The sequence below is a fragment of the Dipodomys merriami genome, unplaced genomic scaffold (genome assembly GCF_024711535.1).
Source record: "Dipodomys merriami isolate MVZ:Mamm:240054 unplaced genomic scaffold, mDipMer1.0.p SCAF_533, whole genome shotgun sequence".
In the NCBI taxonomy this organism is placed as follows: Eukaryota; Metazoa; Chordata; class Mammalia; order Rodentia; family Heteromyidae; genus Dipodomys; species Dipodomys merriami.
The window spans coordinates 292,397-307,500 of record NW_027206106.1 but is presented as its reverse complement, the minus strand read 5'-3'; the positions used below and the strand labels follow the sequence as shown (position 1 = coordinate 307,500).

The window sequence follows — 15,104 nt, the reverse complement described above, 5'->3', positions numbered from 1 at the left end:
TGAGCCAATGAGAGCTGTCTGTCGGGGAGGGAGATGAGCCAATGAGAGCCGTCCGTCGGGGAGGGGACGGGCCAATGAGAGCCGTCCGTCGGGGAGGGGATGGGCCAATGAGAGCCTTCCATCAGGGAGGGAGATGAGCCAATGAGAGCCGTCCATCGGGGAGGGGACGGGCCAATGAGAGCCTTCCATCAGGGAGGGAGATGAGCCAATGAGAGTCGTCCATCGGGGAGGGGACGGGCCAATGAGAGTTACTCAATCTAGTCACATTCCTTAGAGAACACGCACACGCACACACACACACACACCACACACACCACACATGAGTACACACATACACACGTGCACCCACCTACACACGCGCACACACACAGCACACACCACACGCATGCACACACACACGCACACACGCACACATGCGTACAAACATGTGTGCATGTACACATGTACACACATGCACACGCGTGCGCACATGCACACACACCACTCACACACACACACACACACACACACACGCACTAGGCCACACTAAAGGCAGTCTTCTGGAAAGGCCTGCTGTGCACGCCGGGGAATCGTGGAGGCCGGCGATCGGCACCGGTAGGAAGACCTTCCTCGTGTCTGCCCTGTGAGCCTACACCCCACGGCCGAAGGGCCTGTCCGCTCCGTCGGCACCGGGGTTGTCTGGGGGAACAGCCACTGCGTCTGTTCTCCTGGGCGGAATGTGACCCCTTCCCTTCCGATTCTGGCCTTTCCCTCCCTCGCCCCCGCGCCGGTCCTCGGCCTCCTCAGGACTACACGGCCACCATCTACCTCCGCCAGCGCTGGACAGACCCACGGCTGGTATTTGAAGGCAACAAGAGCTTCACTCTGGACGCCCGCCTGGTGGAGTTCCTCTGGGTGCCCGACACGTACATTGTGGAGTCCAAGAAGTCCTTCCTGCACGAGGTCACCGTGGGGAACAGGCTCGTCCGCCTCTTCTCCAACGGCACGGTCCTGTATGCGCTCAGGTGAGTGGCCCCTGTCTCCGCAGCTCTGTGTGCGCTCCACTGGCGCGTGAGTGGTCACTGTGTGCGCTCGCGTGAGCGGCTGCCGGTAACCCTCCACCCCCCACACCCTGAGGCGGACGCTCCCCGCAGGGCCCTGCCGGGCCAGGATGGGTGTGCCCCACCCCTCAGAGGCCTGGGGACCCGAGCCCAACGTGAACGTGACCAGTGTGTACTCCCAACCACAAGCCACATGTTATCCGGCCATCGTGGAAGTTTCTAGCTCTCCACCCTCCCAGAGACCCACAGCTCAGCTCTCCTTCACGGGCCTCTCCCGGCCCCCACCGTGCTCGTGTTCCAGTCCCCCGTGATCCCACAGCCCACATGTGCACGTGTGCATACTGTTCATACGTGTGCGTGCGTGTCTGCGTGCGTGCCTGTGCGGCCGCCTGAATTGCAGCGTGTTGTCCGGTCCGTGTGCGATCCTGAAGGGCTGGGACGGCCAGCAGCTTGGCTCGGGAGTCTGGATGGTCAGGACTGGAGTCCATCTCTGTCCCAGCACGCCTGTGACCCCAGACCCCTCGGCTGATGCTCAGTCTTTCTTCTCTTAGAATCACAACCACTGTTACCTGTAACATGGACCTGTCCAAATACCCCATGGACACACAGACCTGCAAGCTGCAGCTGGAGAGTTGTGAGTACACACCGCAGCCCGGCGGGCTCGGCTCTGTCGAACGTGAAATAGTTAGAGCGCTCACACGGGGACGCAGTGCGGAGGCAGGAGGCTGCACTGGGCTGAAGTAAGCGCCCCCAACCCCACAGCACTCCTGAGGTTGCCTGGGGTTCTTAGAGAAAAGCTGGCTAACAGGTGCCCTGGGGAAGGACCATGTGTGTGGTCGCGCTGTCTAGCAGACAGCCCAGGGGAGGCAAGGCTCCGAAGAGGCTCCACACCCTACCCCACGAGCCGCCCCGTCACCACGAGCTGCCCCGTCACCCACGAGCCACCCCATCGCCCACGAGCCGCCCCCTCGCCCCGTGAGCCGCCCCGTCGCCCCACGAGCCGCCCCGTCGCCCCGCGGGCCGCCCCCTCGCCCCGCGGGCCGCCCCATCACCCCGGCCTTTCGCCGTTGGACCAGTGATGTGGCCTGGCGCACAGCGGTGCGCGCTCGCTCACATGTCCACGGCGGCCATCTCCCCGAACCGCAAAGCTCAGCTCCTGCGACAGATTGCGCAGCCCAGAAAACACACCATTCCCCTTCCCTGTGGGGCTTCCGGGCCTCCAAAAGGCCAGTCTCTGAAATCCCAGAAGTAGCTCCTTCTCCCAGGCTCTCGTAGACATGTAGTCCTGGAGCCCCGTGTGGTAGACGCCGTCTCGGTGGCAGCAGATGTCTGCTGCTTAGCCGTGCAGCCCTTGCGCATGCCGCCTTCGGCTGCTCACCCTCAGAGCGCCAGTCCTGTCCGCCACGACACCTCCAGGAATGATGGCGGCCCTGGTCCCCACCTGGCCGCCAGACCTGGCTGTAGCTCTTTGCCAACCACCCAGAGCTACGCCTTGAATTCCATAAAGCCTCAATGCTTTTCTAGCGCAAAAATCACCGCGGTTGCTAGAAAACCCCATATGCCCCTTGAGGATGGGGGCGGGGGGGGGACCTCAGGCAGGAAATGCAGAGCGAGATGAGCCCGACTTGCATGGCTCTGCTGTCTCTGCCCAAACAGCCCCCCCACCCCATATCAACAACAAGAACAGAGAAGCTCTTCTCTGGCAAAGGCCACGGTGCCCATGTGCCAGGCCCTGCTAGACACCCTCCAGAATCCCAGTGAATAAGTCCCGTCGCCCCTCCGCGGTTAGACAGAGGTTGGTCGAGCCACGCTGGGGCGGAGTTGGGGTTTGAGGGCCCCTAACCCAGCCAGAGGCGCCCCAAAACCTCGTTCCAGCGGCTCACGCGTAGTCAGAGTTCTGCGTTTTCCCCGAGCAGGCCGTAAAGTGATGTTTAAATAGCAATGTGGGGACGGGGAGAAGCTTTTCACAACTCCTCGGCAGCGTCTCTGGTGCCTGTTTAGCATCCTTATCTCCCCAAACTGAGGCCCCACGGGCGCTCACCCCGGCCCACAGGAGTTACACGGGGCAATGGTGTGGTCATCGGTTCCCCAAACGTCTCCGCGAGCCACTCAGGGCCACGGCCAGCTTTCCTTGCCTGTGTCCTGAGGACGTTTTGGCTCGTCCTCACGTTTCAGTTCCACACTTTCCCTGGGAGGCCCGGCCAGCCTGCACGGCGGGGTGGGGGCCGGCCGACGGCCCCACTCAGGCAGCAAACCACCGAGCAAGGCCCAGGGTGGCAGACAGAAAGGATGCTCCGACCTCCGAGGATTCTAACACCGACCCCAGGCACAGGGCCGGCCGCACGGCAGAGCAGGCAGGCGTACCACGGGAACCTGGGTGCCAGGCTCCCTGTCCCCGGGGAGACGAGATCGAAACTGACTCAGGGACAAAGAGTAGGACACAGAATCTGCTACACACACGAGCGAGCAAGAACAAAGGTCAGAGAGGGCAGCGGAGAGCAAGGGCGCCACCCAGTGGTGGGGCCTTATCTACCATGTGCCAGGCCCTAGTCTGTGTCAGACCCTCAACCACACACACACACGCACACACATGCACACACACACACACACACACACGCACACACACACACGCACACACACGCACACACACACACACACACACGCACACACGCACACACACACACACACTACCAATATGTAAGAAAATACCTGACGCTAAGAAAGAAGCCGGTGGCTCACGTCTGCAAGGCCGATATTGGGAGGATCATGGTTCATGGCCAGTCCCGGTTAAAAAACAAAACGAAACGAAACAAAACTCCTGAGAGGCTTTCTCAGTTGATAGCTGGACACAGTGGTGTGCCCCTGTCATCTCAACTATGATAGAAAAAAGATTAGGATTATTGTGTATTGTGGCCCAGCCACAGGCCTGGGGAGGAAACAGGACCCTATCTGAACAGTAACCCGTGCATAAAAGGACGGAAGGTGTGCTTCAAGGGTAAGAGAGCCGGCCTCACGAGTCTGAGTTCAAACCCAGCGCCGTCAGCTGATCTCAGTCAAGTGTGAAATGAGCATGCCAGTGCGCCTGCGTGGTGATCTGGGGCACCTGCGTGGTGATCCGGGGCTCCTGCGTGGTGATCTGAGGTACCTGTGTGGTGATCCGGGGCTCCTGCGTGGTGATCCGGGGCTCCTGCGTGGTGATCGGGGCTCCTGCGTGGTGATCGGGGCTCCTGCGTGGTGATCCAGGGCTCCTGCGTGGTGATCGGGGCACCTGCGTGGTGATCCGGGGCTCCTGCGTGGTGATCCAGGGCTCCTGCGTGGTGATCCGGGGCTCCTGCGTGGTGATCCAGGGCTCCTGCGTGGTGATCGGGGCACCTGCGTGGTGATCCGGGGCTCCTGCGTGGTGATCCGGGGCTCCTGCGTGGTGATCCGGGGCACCTGCGTGGTGATCGGGGCTCCTGCGTGGTGATCGGGGCACCTGCGTGGTGATCGGGGCTCCTGCGTGGTGATCCGGGGCTCCTGCGTGGTGATCCGGGGCTCCTGCGTGGTGATCCGGGGCTCCTGCGTGGTGATCCGGGGCTCGCTGATGCGGAGAACCTGGCTAAGCCCGCAGTGAGCTCTCCCATGCTCCCTAAACCGCTCTGAAATAGCCAGCAAACCCGGGCACCCATTGAGTATAGGACAATCAATTCGCAGACACGGTTTATGAGGGCTGTGTGGGCAGACCTCGGGTCTGGCCCAGGGGACCTGGCGCACCCCGCCCTCGGGCACGGACAGCATCAAGCAAGCACAGCCGTAGGGGGCAAGAAGCCATTAAAGACTCAGACAGACTAATGGCCTGACTCAATGCACGCAGACCCATCTTGAAGCAACGCAGCTGTTTCGTGGCAGAATAACACTTGAGGTGATCAAAGATGGGGGGAATCCCGCTGGAAGGAGCGGATGCTACCCTGGAGAGTGAGGAGCTCACCCCTCACCCCAGGAGAGAGACTCTGCCCAGCTTCCCTGGCGAGGAGGCCGCCGGGGGGCTCAGCGGCTGTTGGAAGGGAACCCCCGTTAAGGGATTTTTCTACATGCCAGCCTTCAAAGAGATGATTTTTCCCTGAAAGACCCCCCAGGAGCCCGGGCGTTACGGAAGAGAGAGGTGACCCCACACGCCGGCTCCCGAACGCGTATGCCAACATCAGCGCGGCCCCGCCAGGTGGTCCCCGCGGGGTCTTCGGACAATGAAGCCGGCGTGCGTTTCAGACTCGGCCTCCACCTCGCGCTCCGGCCTCCGTTTCCCAGTGAAGCAGGAAAAGGAACCGGATCTAGCTCACAGTCTGGCGTGGTGACCGGATCTAGCTCACGGTCTGGCGTGGTAACCGGATCTAGCTCACGGTCTGGCGTGGTGACTGGATCTAGCTCATGGTCTGGCGTGGTGACCGGATCTAGCTCACGGTCTTGGGTGGTGACCGGATCTAGCTCATGGTCTTGGGTGGTGACCGGATCTAGCTCACGGTCTGGCGTGGTGACCGGATCTAGCTCACGGTCTTGGGTGGTGACGTGTTTACGGAGGCGTGATCCACATGTTCATCTGAAGCATACCACCCGAGCTCTCGGCAACCTTGTCCAGTTGTGCAACCATCCACCACAAGGCTCCCTACAGCTTCCCCCCCATACCTGTTTGCAATCTCCTCTTGCAGCCATTTGCTTGCATGATGCTACTGTGAACATTTCACTGTGCTTGTCCTGGGCTTGAACTCAAGGCCTTTGCTTTGATCAGCTCCCTGCCACTTGAGCCACAGCTCCACTGGCAGACGTTGCTGGCTGAGTGGAGATGAGGGTCTCAGGGACGTGCCGGCGGGGCTGGCGTCGGCTGCTGTAGTCAGATCTCAGCTGTTGATTCCCTAGGATTACAGGTGTGAGTCTCTGTGAACGTTTGCCTCCCTCTTTGTGTGAATAGGATGTTGTTCTCGTGGCAGATCCCAGGAGCAGGGTTCTGGTGAGGCGGTGGATTTAGGTTAGGGAGCTGCTGAAGTGCTTTGCTCAGCCCCCGCCTGAACCTCCGCGTCTCTGCGCCTCCCCGGCTTGCTGTGTGTTCTTGCTAGCTGTTCTGATGAGGGTCGGGTAGCGACTTCTGGTGGCTTCGATTTGCACTTTCCTAATGATGAACGATGTGGGGTTGTTTCCATGTGCTTATTCGCTATTCACGGGGCTCCTCCAAGGATATTTTGAGGATTAATTGAGACGGTAATGCGGCACAGCACTCAGACAGTAATTGCTTGCTAAATGATAGACACGGCACCCATTATCCAGGTCACCCGGCTCTGGGTGGGAGTTTCCTGAGGTGCGGTGCTGGCTTTGTTTCTTGCCTTGCATCCTGAGAAAGCTGTGTCGCTCCTCAGCCTCTGAGGTCTCCTGTAGAGAGAGGGCAAAACACACGGTGCATCCCTCAGTTCTGAGGTACATCTATTGCATCACACACACGTGTGCGTGCGCGCGCACACACGCATGCACGCACGCGCTGGCCCTAAGCTCCATCTCAAGGTTCATCTCAGGAAATAGACATGCCTAGTTTTGTGGGAGCTGGGGAGAGGTGAGGAGCAGCGTGAGGTACATGTCTGGTGAACGGCCGCTGTGGCCACCGGTGGGCGGACCTGGGGCCACCGGGCCGTGCGGGCAGTGTCACGCGTGAGGTCTGAGGACCGTGGGCGGGGTGTCCCGTGTGTGCCCGTGTGCAGTGTGAACGGACCACATCCGACTTCCCTGGGAGCAGTGCCGTGCCTAGCCCACCAAGAAGGCAGGCCGGTGTGCGGGGCCGGTGTGCGAGGCCGGTGTGCGGGGCCAGTGTGTGAGGCTGGTGTGCAGGGCCGGTATGTGAGGCCGGTGTGCGGGGCCGGTGTGCGGGGCCGGTGTGTGAGGCTGGTGTGCAGGGCCGGTGTGTGAGGCTGGTGTGCGGGGCCGGTGTGCGGGGCCGGTGTGTGAGGCCGGTGTGTGAGGCCGGTGTGCGGGGCCGGTGTGTGAGGCTGGTGTGCAGGGCCAGTGTGCGGGGCCGGTGTGCGGAGGCCGGTGTGCGGAGGCCGGTGTGCGGGGCCAGTGTGCGGGGCCAGTGTGTGAGGCTGGTGTGCAGGGCCGGTGTGTGAGGCTGGTGTGCGGAGGCCGGTGTGCGGGGCCGGTGTGCGAGGCTGGTGTGCGGGGCCGGTGTGCGGGGCCGGTGTGCGGGGCCTGTGTGTGAGGCTGGTGTGCGGGGCCGGTGTGCGGGGGCCGGTGTGCGGGGCCGGTGTGTGAGGCTGGTGTGCGGGGCCGGTGTGTGAGGCTGGTGTGCGGAGGCCGGTGTGCAGGGCCGGTGTGTGAAGCTGGTGTGCGGAGGCCAGTGTGCGAGAGGCCGGTGTGCGGGGCCGGTGTGTGAGGCTGGTGTGCGGAGGCCGGTGTGTGGGGCCGGTGTGTGAGGCTGGTGTGCAGAGGCTGGTGTGCGGGGCCGGTGTGTGAGGCTGGTGTGCGGAGGCCGGTGTGCGGGGCCGGTGTGTGAAGCTGGTGTGCGGGGCCGGTGTGTGGGGCCGGTGTGTGAGGCTGGTGTGCGGGCCTCGGCCTGTCCACGGCTCGGGGCTCCTAAGCTCCAGGTAGAGCCAGGGAGGCGTGTCCGCCAGGCCTGACCCAGGGCCAGCTCCCGGGGAGGGAAAGCTCTGCAGGTAACACGATCCCCCCTCGGAACCCTGCCAAGCACGCAGGGCTTGACCTGTGCGACCTTGAGCTTCACCGTCAGGGGGAGCACGCAGTGTCCCCACACTGCCACGCCACTGGGACGTCTCACTCTGCGCCCCACGCTCTGCCCCACACCCCACACCCCACACCCCACACCCCACACCCCACACCCCACACCCACACCCACACCCCACACCCCACACCCCACACCCCACACCCCACACCCACACCCCACACCCCACACCCCACACCCCACACCCCACACCCACACCCCACACCCCACACCCCACACCCCACACCCACGTCTGACCCCACCCCACACCCCACACCCCATACCCCACACCCACACCCCACACCCCATACCCCACACCCACACCCCACACACCCACACCCCACACCCCACACCCCATACCCCACACCCACACCCCACACCCCATACCCCACACCCACACCCCACACCCCACACCCCACACCCACACCCCACACCCCACACCCCACACCCACACCCCACACCCCACACCCACACCCCACACCCCACACTCACACCCCACACCCCACACCCACACCCACACCCCACACCCACACCCCACACCCCACACCCACACCCACACCCACACCCCACACCCCACACTCACACCCCACACCCCACACCCACACCCACACCCCACACCCACACCCCACACCCACACCCCACACCCCACACCCACACCCACACCCCACACCCCACACTCACACCCCACACCCCACACCCACACCCACACCCCACACCCCACACTCACACCCCACACCCCACACCCACACCCACACCCCACACCCACACCCACACCCACACCCATACCCCACACCCCACACTCACACCCCACACCCCACACCCACACCCACACCCCACACCCACACCCCACACTCACACCCCACACCCCACACCCACACCCCACACCCACACCCACACCCACACCCATACCCCACACCCCACACCCACACCCACACCCACACCCCACACCCACACCCCACGCCCCACACCCACACCCACACCCCACACCCACACCCCACACTCACACCCCACACCCCACACCCACACCCCACACCCACACCCACACCCACACCCATACCCCACACCCCACACCCACACCCACACCCACACCCCACACCCACACCCCACGCCCCACACCCACACCCACACCCACACCCCACGCCCCACACCCCACGCCCCACGCCCCACACCCACACCCATACCCACGTCTGACCCACACCCACACCCCACGCCCCACGCCCCACACCCACACCCCATGCCCCACACCCCACACCCCACACCCACACCCCACACCCACACCCACACCCACACCCCACACCCTACACCCACACCCACACCCCACACCCTACACCCACACCCCACACCCCACACCCACACCCACACCCCACACCCACACCCATGCCCACGCCCACGTCTGACCGCCCGCCTCTCTCAGGGGGCTATGACGGGAGCGACGTGGCGTTCGCCTGGCTCCGGGGCAACGACTCGGTGCGCGGCCTGGAGAACCTGCGGCTGGCCCAGTACACCGTGCAGCGCTACTTCACCGCCGTCACCACGTCCCAGCAGGAGACAGGTAACTCCCGCACGCGGTCGGTCCCGAGGGGCGCCGAGGGGAGACTGCAGGGGGCCGGCTTTCCTCGCGGCCACGGGAGTTCCACGCCTGTGGGGGGGGAGGTGCTGTGGGGGGAGGGCTGGTGCCCCGTGGGGGGGGGCTGGTGCCTCGTGGGGGGAGGGCTGGTGCCCCGTGGGGGAGGGCTGGTGCCCCGTGGGGGAGGGCTGGTGCCCCGTGGGGGGGAGGGCTGGTGCCTCGTGGGGGAGGGCTGGTGCCCCGTGGGGGGGGGCTGGTGCCTCGTGGGGGAGGGCTGGTGCCCCGTGGGGGAGGGCTGGTGCCTCGTGGGGGGGAGGGGAGGGCTGGTGCCCCGTGGGGGGAGGGCTGGTGCCTCGTGGGGGGAGGGCTGGTGCCCCGTGGGGGGGGGCTGGTGCCTCGTGGGGGGGGGCTGGTGCCTCGTGGGGGGAGGGCTGGTGCCTCGTGGGGGGGGCTGGTGCCTCGTGGGGGGGAGGGGAGGGCTGGTGCCCCGTGGGGGGGGGTTGGTGCCTCGTGGGGGGAGGGCTGGTGCCCCGTGGGGGGGGGCTGGTGCCTCGTGGGGGGAGGGCTGGTGCCCCGTGGGGGGAGGGGAGGGCTGGTGCCCCGTGGGGGGGGGGGGCTGGTGCCTCGTGGGGGGAGGGCTGGTGCCTCGTGGGGGGAGGGCTTGCTCTTTGCTGCTGAGGAAGGAAACAGAGCACAAATAACGTAGAGCGGGGGGGGCAGGGACCACGGGCACGGCAGCCCTCCCCGGCGGTCGCTCGCTTTGGGGGGGGAACGTGGCGCGGGCTCCACGTGGGGCAGACGCACCCAGCAGCAGCCGCACTTCCTTCCCGGTCACCATGTTTCCATCCTACCAAATCACCACGTGTCGGAGCTGAGCCCGCACGGAAACGCGGGGAAACGCGGGGAAACGCATGCACGGCGGGTTGGTGCCGAGGGAAGAGAATGGAACGGGAAGCAGTTTCTCTCGTTCTGTTGGCATTACTGTTAGAACGGGTGCGTGAATGTACTCTATTTAAGGAGGAGCAGACAAGTCTTTAGTTTAGGCTTGTGCCATCATCATTTCCAATCTGAATTCTTAATTTGGATTCATGAGGGAAAGAAAGGCTTTAGTTTTCTCCATGAAAGTCTAGGAATCACATCCCCACCTTAGATATAAAACTAGGCCACCATGCAGCCAAATGGTGTTGTTTTGCTCTTTGCTTAAAGATTGGCTTTCCAAACCAAGGGGTGATACAGACCGTGTAGACAAGTAGCATGTATTGGGACCACAGAGCAAAAGATCTGTTTGTCCAGCATCCACTGTGGGACTTTACTGTCACCACAACTCTCGGTGTCTTCAGCCCTCCACCAGGAAGCGAAATAATAAATGATCTCTAGGGTCCCATAGGCTCCGAAAGTACACATTCTTATGTGATATATTGTGCATTTTCCCAGTAATGTTACTGTCCTTTTACAACAGTCCCACCATAAATCCCACTCCATGCCACCAGGGCATGGGTGAAACCATACAGACAGCGCCTGGGTCCCTGGGCTTGGGTAGCAGCCGTAGACGGAACGGATGCGCTCACCCACCTCCCCCCCCCAAGCCCCGCCAGCTCGTGCACATCAGATGCAACTCTGTGTCTCTCCTCTCCCGTCAGGAAATTACACGCGGCTGGTCTTGCAGTTTGAACTGCGGAGAAACGTGTTGTACTTCATCCTGGAGACCTATGTCCCCTCCACTTTCCTGGTGGTGCTGTCCTGGGTCTCCTTCTGGATCTCCCTCGACTCCGTTCCCGCAAGAACCTGCATTGGTAAGCAGCTCCTGGGTCTTTGTGGGGGCTCTTTTTTGGGGGGGAAGGGGGTGTTTGGTCAGTCAGTAGTGAGGTTTGAACTCAGAGCCTTGTACTTGCTGGACGGGTGCTCTATCGCTGAGCCACGCCTCCAAGCTGTCCAGTGGGCTTTTCTGTTTGTTTGTTTGTTTGCTTCCTGGGGTTCATCTCCGTCAATATCATTTTCTATGATCAGAGGTAGGCTTGTGCCTTTGTGTTCCTCCCCCAAGAATATCCTGTATGTCCTGGATCAATAGGTGATTTTAAGAACCGGTTTGATCAGTTACTCCCCACCCCCGACTCCACCGTGGTTCTCATCGGTATCCACAGGGCAGTTCAAGAACTGATCTCTTGAGAAACTCCTCTGCAGAGAGAGAGAGAGAGAGAAGGAGACCGAGACAGAGAAAGACAACTTTGGGGAAAGTGCTTGATATTTTTTTTCTTATAGTTAGGTTTCTGTTTTGCAGTGACAAATGAGGGGAATGTGATTGGATGGTCAGTTGTCAATCATGCTCTGTGGCACCACCCCCACAAGGAGGGCAGAGCCGCGTGCTCTGTCCGTGCATGTAGACAGATCAGTCCCCAGAAGGGTTCTGTGCCCAACCCACGGGTCCCGATCGGCGCCCAGCCCGGGGAGGGCTCGCGGCTCCCGCTCCGGCACCGACGCGCCCCCTCTTTCCCCAGGGGTGACCACAGTGCTGTCCATGACCACGCTGATGATCGGCTCCCGCACGTCCCTGCCCAACACCAACTGCTTCATCAAGGCCATCGACGTGTACCTGGGCATCTGCTTCAGCTTCGTGTTCGGAGCCCTGGTGGAGTACGCCATTGCGCACTACAGCTCCTTACAGCAGGTGGCAGCCAAAGACAGGGTGAGGGCTTGCTGTCTGCGATCCATCACGGATGTGAGCCGGCCCGCTTGCCTGCTGGCTCACTTGCTCGCGAGTCTCGACCCAGAGCCAGTGTCCGCCGTGGGCCCGTGGGCCCTTTAGAAAGGGTTCTCAGCTGAGTACCTGCGGCTCAGGCCGGGCACCCCAGCTGCTCCTGTGGCTGAGGTCTGAGAAACACAGTTCAAAGTCAGACTGGCAGAAAAGTCTGTGAGACTCTTACGCCCAAGTTAACCAGCAAACAAGACAGAAGTGGAGCTGTGGCTCAAGGGAAAGCTCCGGGATAGTACCCAGGCCTTGAGTTCAAACCCATGGTACAAAAGGGAGGAAGAGGAGGAGGAGGAGGAAGAAGGGGAGCAGGAAGAAGGGGAGCAGGAGGAGGAGGAGGAGGAGGAAGAGGAAGAAGGGGAGCAGGAAGAAGGGGAGCAGGAGGAGGAGGAGGAGGAGGAGGAGGAGGAAGAGAAGGAGGAGGAGGAGGAGGAGGAGGAGGAAGAGAAGGAGGAGGAGGAGGAGGAGGAGGAGGAGCAGGAGAAGGAGGAGGAGCAGGAGAAGGAGGAGAGGAGGAGGAGGAGGAGGAGGAGGAAGAAGGGGAGCAGGAGGAGGAGGAGGAGGAGGAAGAGAAGGAGGAGGAGGAGGAGGAAGAGAAGGAGGAGGAGGAGGAGGAGGAGGAAGAGAAGGAGGAGGAGGAGGAGGAGGAGGAGGAGGAGGAAGAGAAGGAGGAGGAGGAGGAGGAGGAGGAAGAGGAGGAGGAGGAGGAGGTGGAGGAGGAGGAGGAGGAGGAGGAGGAGGAGGAGGAGGAGGAGGAGGAGGAGGAGGAGGAGGAGGAGGAGGAGAGAGGCAGGGAGGTTTCTCTTCTCCATAGACAATGAGATACCAACACATCCAATTCCTTGGCAGAAAGTAACTGTGTTGCATATGCAATACAACGTTATGACTGCAAGAACCAGCATCGGTAGGAAACTCCAGTATCAAACCAAATGTGATCAGTGGTTTGCAAATTTCAGGTTAATATTTTAATTACTATTTAATTCTTCTGATACATCTTTGTGCGCTTGAATTATATAACTACTCATTTACAAAGGATGGGAAGACATTAAATCATAAGAATTTTCTTGATTAGCACAATTTTCCTGCTCATCAGGAGAATCACAGGGAAGCAGTCATTTTATTTAGCGTGAAAGGCCGAGGCCCAGTCTCTGATTAATAATAATGACGATGATGATAAGTTATTGAGTGCGTTTGTGAGCCAGACGCAGTAGGCCTTCTGCGACATTATAACATTTCAGACGCGTGTAACAGTCCAGTGAGAGCCAGCTCCATTTCTAGTTGTGGAATCTGAAGACTAAGAAGGGTAGTGACCGACCCAGAGACACAGACAGAGCAAGGGCCGCTGAGACTTAGCCGTAGCTGTGTAGCCTGGAACCCTGCCACGTCCGTGCCCCCCCGGCAGCAGCCTGGGCTCGGCTCACACGGCTGACGCAGCCTTTACGGCCACGTGGAACCCTGCAGTCCTGGGAAGCCACGCTCCGTAGACACTGGCGTATGGAAGCTTATGCTTGCAGACAAGACGGTCAGGAAATGCCCGGGACTCTAACCAGAGCAGCCAGCAGCTCAGTCCCAGGATCACTGGACACGTAGGCCAGACGAAGAAGAGTGTAAATTTGCTCATTTTACTCCCCGTTGGCTCTCAGAAGGGAAAGGAAGGTCGATTATACACCTCCCCCGAAACTCTACGTTTGCTAGATCAGGGAAAGGGTTTGGAGAACGGGTAGGAGTTGAACTGCGGGAGCAGAATGCCCTTCATCTGCAGAGGCCCCTGGGAAGGCCTGCGGTGGCCCAGACCTCCGCCAACTCCAGCCCCCAGTCCATCCAACAACCCAAGCCAAAGAGCACCGTGATTATCCTGCCACTCTTTAAAGAGGCCAGTTGGCTCATCCCAGACCCGACGCCCAGAGAGTACACGGGCCGCCAAAAATATCCAACCACACCCTTTCCAATTAGATTACACTCCCGTTTGGCCAGGCCACTGGAGAATGGGGGCTCCCTGGAGCCATGGGAGAGCAGCCATTCCTGCCGGTGCTCAAACCCGTGCTCGATTCAACCTCATGGTTGGGTAGCTAGGGTTCTCCACCTTTCTTCCTTCTTGGCTTTGCGGTGAGTGCCACACCTTCCAAGGTAACTTTGCTGTCTGTGACGCAGGGGGCGGAGAAGGAGGTGGAGGAAGTCAACATCACCAACATCATCAACAGCTCCATCTCCAGCTTCAAGGGGAAGATCAGCTTTGCCAGCATCGAGATTTCTGGTGACAACATCGACTACAGCGACCTGACCATGAAAGCCAGCGACAAGTTCAAGGTCATCTTCCGGGAGAAAGTCGGCAGGATTGCAGATTGCTTCACAATTCAGAACCCCAGCAACGTGGATCGATATTCCAAGCTCCTGTTCCCTTTGATTTTTATGCTGGCCAATGTGTTTTACTGGGCATACTACATGTATTTTTGAGATGACGCGCAGCTTTTTACCTGTCACGGGCGTTCGGGAGGGTACCGTGAGGTCCAGGCTACTCTAGGGCCGCCGATGTAAGCCTAGCATGACAGGGCTTTGCAACAGAAACCTCGTTCAACTCTGTGAAGGAAGTCCTGGGGCAGCCGGGACTATCACCCAGCGCTGTTCACCGCGGCTGCCCGTCTGTGTTTACCCCCTGAGAAGCCTGGGAGGGGAAGGAGCGGTCACCCCTCGGTATCAGGGGTCACTCACTAAATCTCTGCCTCTTATGGAAGGTGGCTTAGGAAATACCTGGTTGCCGATTTAGGGACCAGCATTTTATAGTATTTGTTTTTAATTAAAATGAAATGTGACTCAAGTCAATTTGTTTGTGCTCGGTGCTCTAACACATGTATTTGTTGTTTTTTTTCTTTGTTGCCAGTCCTGGGGCTTGACCTCAGGGCCTGAGCCTGTTCTGCTCAAGGGTAGCGCTCTACCACTTGAGCCATGGCACACTTCCACCTTTGTTTTTGTTTTTGTTTTTTTGAGGCAGTGTGGGGAGGGGTTAGGTTAGTGTAAGAG

At 60.7% G+C, this 15,104-nt stretch overlaps 1 protein-coding gene across 1 annotated transcript in view; it reads left to right on the top strand.

Moving 5' to 3' along the window:
* Positions 1-14,901, top strand: part of Gabrp (gamma-aminobutyric acid type A receptor subunit pi) — a 22,069-nt gene extending 7,168 nt beyond the window's left edge. Inside the window, exons 5-10 of the mRNA XM_069999213.1 lie at positions 787-1,004; positions 1,592-1,674; positions 9,188-9,325; positions 10,981-11,133; positions 11,836-12,023; positions 14,238-14,901. Of these exons, the coding sequence (XP_069855314.1) occupies positions 787-1,004; positions 1,592-1,674; positions 9,188-9,325; positions 10,981-11,133; positions 11,836-12,023; positions 14,238-14,540 (1,083 nt within the window). The 3' untranslated portion in view covers positions 14,541-14,901. The remainder of the gene's footprint in view (positions 1-786; positions 1,005-1,591; positions 1,675-9,187; positions 9,326-10,980; positions 11,134-11,835; positions 12,024-14,237) is intronic.
* Positions 14,902-15,104: the final 203 nt, after the last annotated feature.